The 12493-nt window shown below is 47.0% G+C and overlaps 1 protein-coding gene and 1 long non-coding RNA gene across 3 annotated transcripts in view; one reads left to right on the top strand and one right to left on the bottom strand.

Annotated features, from left to right (window-relative positions):
• LOC117099393 overlaps positions 1-2259 on the top strand; it is a 36739-nt gene extending 34480 nt beyond the window's left edge. Inside the window, exon 3 of the long non-coding RNA XR_004443796.1 lies at positions 2229-2259. This is a non-coding gene — a long non-coding RNA (uncharacterized LOC117099393). The remainder of the gene's footprint in view (positions 1-2228) is intronic.
• A 4576-nt stretch (positions 2260-6835) lies between these two features.
• Positions 6836-11759, bottom strand: KLF4 (Kruppel like factor 4). 2 transcript variants are annotated; one of them, XM_033237887.1, is made up of 5 exons: positions 11078-11759; positions 10843-10963; positions 9207-10179; positions 8943-9107; positions 6836-7915 (listed from the first exon to the last, which is right to left on the bottom strand). In XM_033237887.1, the coding sequence occupies exons 1-5, from the start codon at positions 11080-11082 to the stop codon at positions 7740-7742; spliced, it is 1440 nt and encodes a 479-aa protein (XP_033093778.1). In that variant the 5' UTR covers positions 11083-11759; the 3' UTR covers positions 6836-7739. The 2 variants fall into 2 exon arrangements, with proteins under 2 accessions (XP_033093778.1, XP_033093777.1); XM_033237886.1 differs by having other exon boundaries at positions 8943-10179.
• Positions 11760-12493: the final 734 nt, after the last annotated feature.

The raw sequence follows: 12493 nt of genomic DNA, 5'->3' as shown, positions 1-12493 counted from the left end.
GCTCCTTAGGAGGCTGACATGGGAGGATCATTTGAGCTCAGGAGTTTGAGGTTGCTATGAGCCATGTTTGCACCACTGCCCTTCAGCCTGGGCAACAGAGCAAGACCTTATCTCAAACAAACAAACAAACAAAACACAGAGAAAAACCCCACATAATCTTGTAATACATAAGAATAAGTGTTTAATGCAAGATCTAAGTAGAATGGAGGAGTATTCTTAAGAGCTGGGCTTTAAGAGATATATAGGCTTTTGTGAGAGTAGTAGGGGTCTTTCCAGAAGCAGTGGAGACCAGTATTGCAGGCAAGTTTCAAATGCTGAAACAGCCATGTGCACTGGGGGACCAGAAGTTGTTGAGCATGGCAGGTTTACCTAAGGAGGAACTAGATAAGGTCTTTTGTTATTGTTGTTGTTGAGACAGAGTTGCGCTCGTCGCCCAGGCTGGAGTGCAGTGGCGTGATCTCAGTCCACTGTCACCTCCACCTCGAGTTCAAGCAATATTCCTGCCTCGGCCTCCTGAGAAGTTGGGATAACAGGCTACTGCCACCACACCCCGCCAATTTTTTTTTTTTTTTGAGATAAAGTCTTGTTCTTGTCACTCAGGCTGGGGTGCAATGGCATAATGTCAGCTCACCGCAACCTCCACCTCCTGGGTTCAATCAATTCTCCTGCCTCAGCCTCCTGAGTAGCTGGGATTCCAGGCGCCTGCCACCATGACTGGCTAGTTTTTGGTTATTTTTAGTAGGGCCGGGGTTATGCCATGTTGGCCAGGCTGGTTTTGAACTCCTGAACTTGTGATCTGCCTGCCTTGGCCTCCCAAAGTGCTGGCATTACAGGTGTGAGCCACCACACCTGGCCCTAGATAGGGTCTTGAACAAGCAGCTAGAAGCCACAACTAGGGAAATGACCATGTTAAATCTATATCCACTAGTGCTGGGGACCATGGGAAGTTACAGAATAGGGGATGGGCTTGACCAGATCTATTTGACCAGGAGAGCTGTGTGCTGGGCCAGAGGTGAGGCCAGAAACAAGAACTTCAGAACGAAAAGTATGAATTGTGTACATGGCATAGTGGCCCCAGCTGAAGAAACAGCTGCAGGAAACTCTGTCTTCCCCATATGTCTACTTTGACAAAGGAAATAGTACATTGATTGGGAGACAGAAAGTCTGAGGCTTTTGACTCTTCAACAGGGTTACTGGAAGAACCTGGAGTTAGCAAATCCTTTTCAATTGGGGTGGATCCTTTATACCTGTAGCCCTACCTGCCCAGCAGACTGAAACAAAGGTATTAGAAGAGAAGTGCTTTGAGTATGTCAGCAAGAATGAGAAGTGACAGCAAAATGCTAACCTGTAAAGGGAACCTGAGTTTCTTCATCCGCATACTGGAGATGGGAGAGGAAAATCCCATCCCTACTTTGTAAGATTGAGGTAATATAGGGTGTCAGTACTTTGTAAGCCTCACAGAGCTGTGCAGAAGGAATTATTATACACTGACAAAAAGTGACCTGGAGCAGGCAAGAAGCATGCTCATCCCTACAGAGAAAATCTCTTTCATTTGTCATGTCTAAGAGATTATTCTTTCATAGTTTATACCAATTACTATCTCCTGGTCTTTTCAGCAAGTGTATGCAGGGTTTCTCCAATTTCTCCATAAAGTGATTTGCTCATTTCAGCTTTTAAATGGGTATATAGGTATAGCACCTGAGTGCATTGGTTTTGTATCATGGGGATTTGGCCACTATTTAGTAATATATTGATCCAGTGCCAGTTTGTACATATTCAAGTATTATAGGTGAGACAGGAATTATAGCCCCACTTGACCTTCTGGTCCTCTCTGTCTCTCTAAAACGCTAACTTTCTTGTTTCTTGTTCTGTTTAGATTATATTATTGTAACATGTAAAATGGACATGAAAAGAAACATAACCAGCCTGGGCAACATAGGGAGACCCTGTCTTTACAAAAAACAAAAGCAGGCCGGGTGCAGTGGCTCACGCCTGTAATCTCAACACTTTAGAAGGCCGAGGCGGGTGGGTTACTTGAGGTCAGGAGTTCGAGAACAGCCCAGCCAACATGGTGAAACCCCATCTCTACTAATAATACCAAAACAAAAAAAAAAAAGAAAAATGTTCTGTTAGGTATCTTCAGATGAGATGTCAAAGGGATTTCTAACTGTGAATTTACTTTTTGCTGTTATTAAATTGAATTTGTTTTTTTCCTCCTTTCCTTTAAGAACAAGTGGAGGCCACGTGTGGTGGCTCCATGCCTGTAATCCCAGCACTTTGGGGGACTGAGGCGGGTGGATCACTTGAGGTCAGGAGTTCGAGAACTGGCCAACAGGGCGAAGCCCCATCTGTACTAAAAATGCAAAATCAGTCGGGCGTGTTGGTGTTTGCCTGTAGTCCCAGCTACTATGGAGGCTGAGGCAGAAGAATGGCTTGAACCCGGGTGGTGGAGGTTGCAGTGAGCCAAGATTGCGCTACTGTACTGCAGCCTGGGCGACAGAGCAAGACAACGTCTTAAAAAAAAAAAAAAAAAAAAGACCAAGTGGAGAAAGACATTTGGGCGAACGATTGCAACATGCTGACTCATCTAGGGTGTCAAGCAGACCGAAGCAATTCAAAAAAGGATATTATATCAAGGGCACCGTGGAAAACAATTAAAAAGATGGGCTCCAGATGCACATGACTCCAGAGAAGCAATTGACTAATATTTCTACCCCATGCACCCATTCCTCTCCAGCTAAGTTAACTGGCTGTGGTAGACTTGATTCCAGCCTGAAAGATTTTTCTGTGTATAACATTTTAGCAGTTGCTTTCCCTCTGTTTTGACTGTGACCAAGAGATTAAAGAACCAGGTTCTTCAAACCAATTTAAGAATTTATTAGTTTTTCAGGAGATGGTGAGAAATTTGCTTAAGATTCACCTTTTTGTTTAAGTTAAAGTTTTCCAAAGGGAAACTTTCCAACTTTCATTTTAGTTTCATTTAATGTAGAAAAAAAAGTTTTTATTTTCATGCAGTATTCTGACTTTAACAGTAGTTTGTGGTTTGTACTTTTTTTCCCCACAGGTAGAACATCCCGTGATATTTTTTACAGCATTCATTATGTAGACTAGTCTTGGAGGTTTTATATGAAATATTATTGAATGACTCTGCATGTGAACAATGAATGATAGTTTCATAAACATCCTTTAGGAGGCAGACATAGCTTCGGTTTAGCACTATAAAAACATGTCACTATACAATAGCCTGTAGAAGGTGCTAAGCAAATACAAAGAAGTAAAACAAATAGATAAAATGCAATACGTAATAAAATCATGAACAAAATGATAAGAATAATACATAAAGTAAAAGGGTTTATATGTGGGACTGGGTGGCGTTCATGTCTGTATGAGAGAGATGGAAATGGACAAGAGTGGGTGAGGGAGTATCTACGCTACAAATCCATCTATGTATGTATGTTGTGTTGAATGGAGCTTCAGAAGCTAGAACATTTAATAGGACAGGTGGCTGACACAGGCTGCTAAATTTAGATACTCCCATTTGTTGAAGTACAACAGGTACCTCCGCTGCTTGTTTTAATATTTTCTCTGTGGACTTGCTTCTATAGCATAAAGACGGCCTCACCTGGGCTTCCTTATATGGAAATAAATTATATGTAAAAATTAGTAATCTCCAACTGTGAAGAGCATTTCATGTTTCTAAAAATTTTAACACTTTTTCAGTTATTTTATATTTTTTTATTTTTTGGTAGAGATGGGGTCTTGGTGTTTCCCAGGCAGCTCTCAAACTCTTGGCCTCAGGCAATCCTCCCACCTCAGCCTTACAGGCGTGAGCCACCACACCCGGCCTGGAACAATTTTTGGATGAAAAAGAAATATTCCCCATGACCATCCTACATGAGATAGTGAAGGCATCTCTTTTGTTTTACAAACTGAAACAGGGTAGCAAGAGTCAAATACGTTTTGAAGCAGAAAGAATTTTATCAGAAGAGACATTTTGCTGGAAAATAGGTGGACTGAGAGTCCGTTGATGCGCGTAGGAAACATCATTGTTAATCCTTTGTGTGTGTAGGCACACAAGTTAAAATAAAAAGCAGTAAAATTAAGTGTCATAAGGAAAATATAATAAGCAGGCATCACAATTATTAGGTACTCCTTATTGTACAGTGTATAAACGGCTCTGTAACACCATAATGACAGTACATCTAGGAGCCCACAGCTGAGAGGTCCCAGAGTAAATAATTCAGTTATTGGTGTACGTTGAATAGTATTTTGTTTGGTCACCATTTTGGGAAATCTTCGTCATTCATTTTAGATAGTGAAGCTTTCTTTTTCAGGCTAGAAAAAGTTAATGTAGGCTGAGTGCTGCGACTCACGCCTGTAATCCCAGCATTTTGGGAGGCTGAGGCAGGAGGATTGCTTGAGCTCAGGAGTTTGAGACCAACCTGGGCAACATAGTGAGACCCTGTCTCTATAAAAATTTTTAAAATAAAATTAAAAATTAAAAAAATAGGGGTAGGAAGAGAGAGAGCATCAGGAAAAATAGCTAATGGATGCTGGGCTTAATATCTAGGTGATGGGATGATCTGTGCAGCAAACTACCATGGCACATGTTTACCTATGTAACAAACCTTCACATCCTGCACATGTACCCCAAACTTAAAAGCTGAAGAAAAAAATTAAATAAAAATTTAAAAATGAAGAAAAAGTTAACATAGAGGAATGTTAATCTGTGACATCAGAAAATTTCAAATAAATTTAAAATTCTTGATAATTTATGCATGTTTCTTCTATTTGAGATAATATGCACTTAGCAAATATAAATATGGCATTTTATAGTCATTTTCATACAGCAACTGTGTGCCAGACGATTCTGTATAACAGAGGTGGATGATGAAAGCAACCAACCACAATTTAACAGAAATCTAAGAAATTTAAACGTAAAGGAATCTAAACATAATTTACAGAATAATCTGTTCTAATGAAGGCTTTGTGTTTAAATAATTTTAATGGCTCTTTATATCTTCATTCTTATGAAAAAGTTTTTCAAACTTATTATAGCGGCTTTAGAATATTTGAAAACTGCAAAAAAGAAAATTTAGGCTGGGCATGGTGGCTTATGCTTGTAATCCCAGCACTTTGGGAAGCCTAGGTGGACAGATCACTTGAGGTCAGCAGTTCGAAACCAGCCTGGCTAACGTGGAAACCCTGTCTCCACTAAATATACAAAAATTAGTTGGGTGTGGTGATGGGCGCCTGTAATCCCAGCTACTCAGGAGGCTGAGGCAGGAGAATCGCTTGAACCCAGGAAGTGGAGGTTGCAGTGAGCCAAGATCACACCACTGCACTCCAGCCTTGGTGACAAGCAAGAATCCATCTCAAAAAAAAAAAAAAAGAAAGAAAGAAAAACAAAAAGAAAATTAAAACTGAGAAAACCAGTATATTTTGGCAGTTCCTTCTAGGGTTTTCTCTTAATTTCCTTTTGTTTCTCTCTCTCTCCTTCAAAGCACACATACACTTAAATGTACACAGTTGAATTGGTACTGTTTATAGTCTTATATCCTGCTTTTTCCACTTAACATACCATGAGCATTTTTCCATGTCATTAAATATGCTTTGAATATGTTCTTGGCCACATAAAATTCCATCCTATTGATGCACCTGTTTTCTTTTAAGCTGAGACACATGCCATGCTTTCCAGTCATGCTGGACTCTCAAAAGCCAAAGAAAATACCTTGCGTTGATCTACCATAAGCCTCTTATAAATGTCCATTTTTTATTTCATTTAGTAAATGTACCAATGGTACAAATGCGCCTCTGGACACTAGATATAATCAACAGTTAATAAACACTCTAAAGAAAATGCCAGTGAGCAGTGAGCTCTGTCCCCTTGATGATAAGTATTAGTCACCCACATCACTATTACAAGTATATAAGGTGTCAACAAGTGTCACAAATGCTTTTTCCATTTTGTGATAGCCCCAAATGAATTTCAATCTCTCAGCCACCCACTTCAAGAACTTCAGATTCTAACAGGGCAGTTTTGAGTTTTAATATTAAAACTTCTAATATAAACACTACAAACTTACGAAAACACCGACTTTACTTTACACTTAGTTTTGTGAATTTGTATAATTTTAAAATTATTTTATTTCAGTTTGTTTGCCCACCTTCAATCAGGGGAACTGACTTAGTTTTAAAACAATCTGCCAGAAACTTTGGTTCTGACCTCTTTAGGGCTGTAACTAGTAGAAGCAATGTATCTGTAAGACACACCAAGCATAAATGAATCCTTTAATCCTCAGGAGGGCACTGTGGAACTATGTTCTTAGGGTTGTCTGCTGTGGGAAGGTTCTTTTGTTACTCAAATGTGAGGGGCGCTGGGACAGGCCTGCACAGAAAACTTTTATATTTTTATTTACTTTAAAAGACAAACCCTAAGGATTTTTTTTCCAGTATGAAACTGAAATGTATATATTTCATAAATATTTTCATACTAAACTGAGCAATTTTAAGAATGATTAAGCTGTTTCTACTGGGAAAATCATAGGTAAGGAAACTGCTTTCATGTAGCTTTATGTACATTTGGAAAGAGAAAACCTGAACTGGGTTTTTAATCTTGTAATTTTTAAACTTACAATATTCAAGAGTTCTCAGCCCTATATTGATAGTATTTATTGTAAAACTAAATAGTTTTGTTAAAAAAAGGTATTTTAATTTGTTGACATAAAGTTAGCTTTTTTGGGTGTGCTTCTTACATGCCCTATTACCCCAGTGTGTTTAAACCAAATATTGTTCATATTTTTCCAGGAGAAAAACAAAACAATAAAAAACATTATTCAGATAAAATATTATAGGTTTATTTAAAACTTAATTCTCACCTTGAGTATGCAAAATACAAACTCCACAAAATGTTCATTTTACTTTGTAGTTTACAAATATACAAAATAGACGTTTGCTTAAATTTATATTACATATTTATTAAGGCAAGGAACTATATAGAAAAACACATTTGTTCTGCTTAAGGCATACTTGGGAATAAACCATTGTACAAATTATTGCACATCTGAAACCACAGTGCATAACAGACTGTCTGCATAAAAATGCTAAAGAAGTAAACCAGGTATATTACCTGACTTAGGTCATAAATGTAGATCGGAAGACAAATATAGATTTTCCTTGTCAAAGTATGCAGCAGTTTGAAAACTTTGGCTTCCTTGTTTGGTACCTTTAGAACCAAGACTCACCAAGCACCATCATTTAGGCTATTTAAACATGTTTTCTGTACCTGAATTTCTTCCTCTTCTTCTAACATCATAATAATGGCTTTTAGAAGGTAAAGAGAATACAAGGTGATCTTTTATGCTTATATTGCATCAATACACAATTCAAGGGAATTCTGGTCTTCCCTCCCCCAACTCACGGATGTAATTTATACCCTGATATCCACAACTTCCAGTCACCCCCTTGGCATTTTGTAAGTCCAGGAATATAATATTCAAGTCGGATTTAGAATTGGAATGATAGAAGATCCAGTCACAGACCCCATCTGTTCTTTGATTTTTGTCTTTTGGATTCCGCATTTTTCCTGATTATCCACTCACAAGATGACTCAGTTGGGAACTTGACCATGATTGTAGTGCTTTCTGGCTGGGCTCCTTCCCTCATCGGGAAGACAGTGTGAAAGGTAAAAAATACTGAATTCTCTTCTGGCAGTGTGGGTCACATCCACTGTCTGGGATTTAAAAATGCCTCTTCATGTGTAAGGCGAGGTGGTCCGACCTGGAAAATGCTCGGTCGCATTTTTGGCACTGGAACGGGCGGTGTCCAGTGTGTTTACGGTAGTGCCTGGTCAGTTCATCTGAGCGGGCGAATTTCCATCCACAGCCATCCCAGTCACAGTGGTAAGGTTTCTCACCTGTAAAGGCAAAAGAAAAAAAAAATTAACGCCATTGCTATATCAAAGAATGGGCCCTTTTAAAAACTGAAGGCCAGATACTAAACCAACTCTGACCCTATCCTAAAGGAATCCAGGAAAAGTCTTTATACCACTGACGGGCTGTATTGAATTCCATGTCATAAACAGGAATACATTCCATGTCTTAAGTATTTGGTCTTGTTTTTAGGGGGTCAGTTAAGCACACAACACCTACACCTATACTAATGTTTCACCAAAAACACACAAACACCACCTAAACCTATACTAATGTTTGAGTCAAGACATCTCAGTGGTGAAAATGAAATTTGGAAATTGTGATTGGTGGTGTGTGCAAACCAGGCAATCTTATTCCTACTACAATTGGGGATAAAAAGCCACAGGTGGCTAATTTTTTTTCTTTACCTTTACCTTACTGAATGCTAAGTGCCTACGTGACTTTGAGTACCTACTTACATTGACATGGAAATGCTCTGCAGTGACAATCCTAAATCAGAATCTCCCCAGCAATTTTGACCATCATATTCTTGGAATTGAAAATAAAACCTTCTGCTTGTGGGGGGAAAAAAATAAAAATGTAAATCAAAACAAATAACAAAAAAGTAAATAAGACCGAATTGTTAAGACCAAAATTCAAAATAATAGAAAGGGAGGGTGAACCTGGGAAGGTAACATTAAAAACCTAGTTTAAAAAAAAAAACCATCATGCTTTTGCATAGGAAAGTATAATTTCTTGATTACAATGCCCAAGCTAGGAGAGGCCCACAGACCGCGGGGAATCTCTGCCTTTTAAAGGCCAAACAAAATTGCACATTCAAGCACAGATACCATCCATCAAGCAAAAGGCTCCTGGGAAGAAAAGTAGGCGCCGGTTTGCTGTCCTCCCCAGTGATCCCAGAGATCAAGGTGATAGACTGCCCTGGGAAGCCAAGGAAGCACTGAGGAGTGTCCACTGGTAGCCCCATAGGGCTGGAAGCTAACCCCTTCCTTCTGCAGTTTGTCCCCCTACCTGTGTGGGTTCGCAGGTGTGCCTTGAGATGGGAACTCTTTGTATAGGTTTTGCCACAGCCCGCGTAATCACAAGTGTGGGTGGCGGTCCTTTTCCGGGGCCACGATCGTCTTCCCCTCTTTGGCTTGGGCTCCTCAGGCATGCAGGAACCGGGTGGCATGAGCTCTAGGGGTGGAGAAGGTGGGGTGAGCATCATCCTGTGTGCCCCGAGGGGCCAACACACACAGGGCTCCCCAGCCCGAGCTACAAATCCCCGGGACTGACCTTGGTAATGGAGCGGCGGGACTTGAGGCTGCATCTGGTCGGGCAGGAAGGATGGGTAATTGGGCCCCGGGTGGGGATGGAAGCCCGGGGGAAGCGGCAGGGCAGGGTGACAGTCCCTGCTGCTTAGCACTTCCTCAAGACCCAGGGTCGGGGTAGTCCTGCTGGGGAGCTGCCGCCCCAGGGGGAAGTCGTGTGCAGCCGGTCGGTGGCCATTGCTGAGAGGGGGTCCAGCGCCCAAGTGGGTGCACGAAGAGACCGCCTCCTGCTTAATCTTGGGGCACGTGCGCGGCGGCCCACCGTTGTAGGGCGCCACCACCACCGGGTGGCTGCCGTCAGGGCTGCCTTTGCTGACGCTGATGACCGACGGGCTGCCGTACTCGCTGCCAGGGGCGCTCAGCGACGCCTTCAGCACGAACTTGCCCATCAGCCCGCCACCTGGCGGCGGCGGCTGCTGCGGCGGAATGTACACTGGGTCCAATTCTGGCCGCAGAAGCTCGGCCACGAAGCCGCCCGAGGGGCTCACGTCGTTGATGTCCGCCAGGTTGAAGGGAGCCGTCGGAGGGGGAGCGGACTCCCTCCCATAAAGGAGGCCTCCGCCCGTGCCGCCCGGCGCCACGCCTGGGTCGTTCCCGGCCCGGATCGGATAGGTGAAGCTGCAGGTGGAGGGCGCGCTGGCAGGGCCGCTGCTCGACGGGGACGATGAGGAGGAGGCTGACGCTGACGAGGACACGGTGGCGGCCACTGACTCCGGAGGATGGGTCAGCGAATTGGAGAGGATAAAGTCCAGGTCCAGGAGATCGTTGAACTCCTCGGTCTCTCTCCGAGGTAGGGGCGCCAGGTTGCTACCGCCGCAAGCCGCACCGGCTACGCCGCTCTCCAAGTCTGTGGCCACGGTCGCCGCCGCCAGGTCATACGGGCGGCCGGGAAGCACCGGGGGAAGTCGCTTCATGTGGGAGAGCTCCTCCCGCCAGCGCTGAGGGGACAGGGGGGTAGAGGCCCGTCAGTGGTGGTCCCCTGTTGCCACCGGATATACTGACGTGCTGGCGGGCCACACGCGACTGCACCGCCCAGACATGGGGACCGGTCAGGCAGCAATCACCAGGGAACCCAGGGCGCCAGGGCTGCAATCTCAGCCCACACCCGAGTCGGAGAAGCGGTGATGCGTCTGTATCGCAGGCGTTATGTCCTGTCTGCCCAGTTGCGTGTGAGTGAGCGCCAAGGCTGGTCCCTCCCCCGCCAGGTCCCGTGGACGTCCCCGAAATTGGCACACCGAGGCTTTCTCGGTGCGCTCTCGCCACGGGGCCGCCTACGCGCTAAACTCACTCTGGCCCAGCCAGTGTCTGGGGGACGCGGCCACCTCCCGCCCGGTGGCCCGCGCGCGCCCGCCCTACCGACAGGGCGCCCGGGGACTGGTGAAGACCCGGCTTGCGCCCCAGGTGGCTCCGCAGTGCTCGCACCACGGGCATGTACAGCTGAGCCAAGGGCACGGAAGCTATCCCGGGAAGGCAGCGGAGTCCGCGCGGTGGCAGCTCCTTACCCTCGTTCAGTGGCTCTTAGTGACCCCAGGGCTCCGCCCGCCCCCACCACACCCACGGAAACCCACCGGGCGTTCCCGGCGGCCCGGGGTGATACTCACGTTATTCGGAGCACCTGCTTGACGCAGTGTCTTCTCCCTTCCCGCGGGGCCAGACGCGAACGTGGAGAAAGATGGGAGCAGCGCGTCGCTGACAGCCATGTCAGACTCGCCAGGTGGCTGCCTGCGAGCCGGGCAGGGCGCAGAGACAGGGTCAGGGGCGGCTTTCGGCCGTCGTTCCGGCGCGTCCCACCGGTCCTCACCCCTCCCTGCTCCCAGCACCGCGCCCCTCACCTACCTCATTAATTCGGGGGCCCAGGAAGGTCCTCGGGAGCCCGAAGCAGCTGGGGCAACCAAACCCCAAAGTCAACGTAGAGAAGAAACGAAGCCAAAACCGAAAACCCCAAATTGGCCGAGATCCTTCTTCTTTGGATTAAATATAAATTGGAGGCGTCCTTTTTTAAAAGTTCCTTTGCATACAAAAGTTCTTGGAAAAGTTGTAAACTCAAAAACAGACAATCAGCGAGGCGAGTAAGTAGGTCCGGTGGCTGGGCTGCGCTCTCTTCCACTCAGCAGCGTCCCCCACCGCTGTCGCGGTCGCCTTGAGTGCTGCCGCGGGTGCAGGGGCTGTGGCCGGGGCGGTGGGCGGATGGTGCCGCCAGGTGAGACTGGCTGCGGTGGCGCGGAGCTGCGAACTGGTTGGCGGCGCGGGGCGCGGAGTCCGGGGAGTTGTGTGGAACGCGCGCGGCCATGGGCGCGGGCCGCGGGCGGGTGCGAGGGTGGGGGGCCAGAGGGGCGGGGAGGGTCACTCGGCGGCTCCCGGTGCCGCCGCCGCCGCCCGCCACCGCCTCTGCTCCCCGCGCGCCCGCAGACACGTTCGCTCTCTCTGGTCGGGGAACTGCCGGCCGCCGGCGCGCGCTCCTTACTTATAAACTTCCTTCACTTCAGCTTTTTCCTCCGCCTTCTCCCATGCCCCGCCCCTCCCTTTCTTCTCCCCGCCCCCCCGAGGCTCCCCTCCATCGTTGCTATGGCAGCTAAATCAACAAACTCGGCGCACGTGGGGGCGGGGGAGGGGAAGGAGGGGCGCGGGCGGGGCCGGGCCGGGCCGTGACGCCAGCCGGGCAGCTGGCAGGCTGGAGCCGAGCTGACGCCGGCGGCAGTGGTGTCGGCGGCGGCGGCGGCGTCCGCCCCAGAGCTGGGCGCGAGGAACCGGGCGCAGGTTCGGTTTCTGCGCGACCAGGGCAGTACTCACCGCCATTGTCGGTTCCGTGCGTTCGAAGCCCGCGAAGACTGGTGGGGTCAGCGGGCGGGATGGTCACGCGTCCCCACCCCTGCTCGCATACGCGCTTGCCGCGCTGTCTGCGCGCTGGAGAAGAGCGCGATTTTCGGCGTGACTCATCCAGCCCTCGGTCTCCCCCTCCATCCCTGCGCTCGCTGGAGTCCGCTCTCGCCGCGCAGCGCCAGTGCCCGTGCCGGCGCTCGGCCTGACCTCGCACGGTTCCTCGCGGTCTCTTCTGCCGAGGGGTGGGGGGCGCTAGGGGTGTGGAGAGGAAGCGGGTGCCCAGCACTGTGCAGCGTGAACTGGGAGCCTCATGAGAAGGCCAGAGGAGTGTTCCGCCGGGAAGTGGCAGAAAGAGGCAAGAATGGGGAGTTATGGTTTTGATACTTTAAAAAGCGAGAAAGGGAATGAAAGGGCTCAAGATTTACTCAAAGG

Source organism: Trachypithecus francoisi, unplaced genomic scaffold, assembly GCF_009764315.1.
Source record: "Trachypithecus francoisi isolate TF-2019V2 unplaced genomic scaffold, Tfra_2.0 Lachesis_group16, whole genome shotgun sequence".
Lineage (NCBI taxonomy): Eukaryota > Metazoa > Chordata > Mammalia > Primates > Cercopithecidae > Trachypithecus > Trachypithecus francoisi.
This window is presented reverse-complemented; position numbering and strand designations above follow the sequence as displayed.